Source organism: Entamoeba nuttalli, assembly GCF_000257125.1.
Source record: "Entamoeba nuttalli P19 unplaced genomic scaffold asmbl_4532, whole genome shotgun sequence".
Classification (NCBI taxonomy): domain Eukaryota; phylum Evosea; order Mastigamoebida; family Endamoebidae; genus Entamoeba; species Entamoeba nuttalli.
The window spans coordinates 6,361-6,728 of NW_008576858.1; the positions used below are offsets into that span (position 1 = coordinate 6,361).

The window sequence follows — 368 nt, forward strand, 5'->3', positions numbered from 1 at the left end:
TGTATTAAGAGAATAAAAATATGGCTTTTTATGAACAATTTCAAAATAAGAAATTGTAGAATCACCTTTACCCCCAAGATAAAGAATAGATAAATCTGGGTCATAAAATGGCATAAGAACACCAGACTGATTATCAACTGTATGTCTACATAATGGGGATTCAAGACTTCTTGGATCCCAGAATGCTATTTCTCTTTCAGCACTTCTTGAAAATCCAGTTGTAACGATCATTTCATTATTTTGCATCCATAAACATCTCATCCCTTTAGATCCTTGATGAGCAATAACACTGTTAACAACATTTTGTTGTCTTGGATCAATAATTCTTATTTTTTTATCTTTACATGTTGAAACAAGTTCACTTCCAA

At 31.2% G+C, this 368-nt stretch overlaps 1 protein-coding gene across 1 annotated transcript in view; it reads right to left on the minus strand.

Moving 5' to 3' along the window:
- ENU1_106000 (coronin, putative) overlaps positions 1–104 on the minus strand; it is a gene marked incomplete at both ends in the record, with an annotated part of 552 nt that extends 448 nt beyond the window's left edge. Inside the window, one exon of the mRNA XM_008859441.1 lies at positions 1–104. This exon is cut by the window's left edge and continues 448 nt beyond it. Coding sequence (XP_008857663.1) covers positions 1–104 — 104 coding nt within the window.
- Between the last annotated feature and the right edge of the window lie 264 nt (positions 105–368).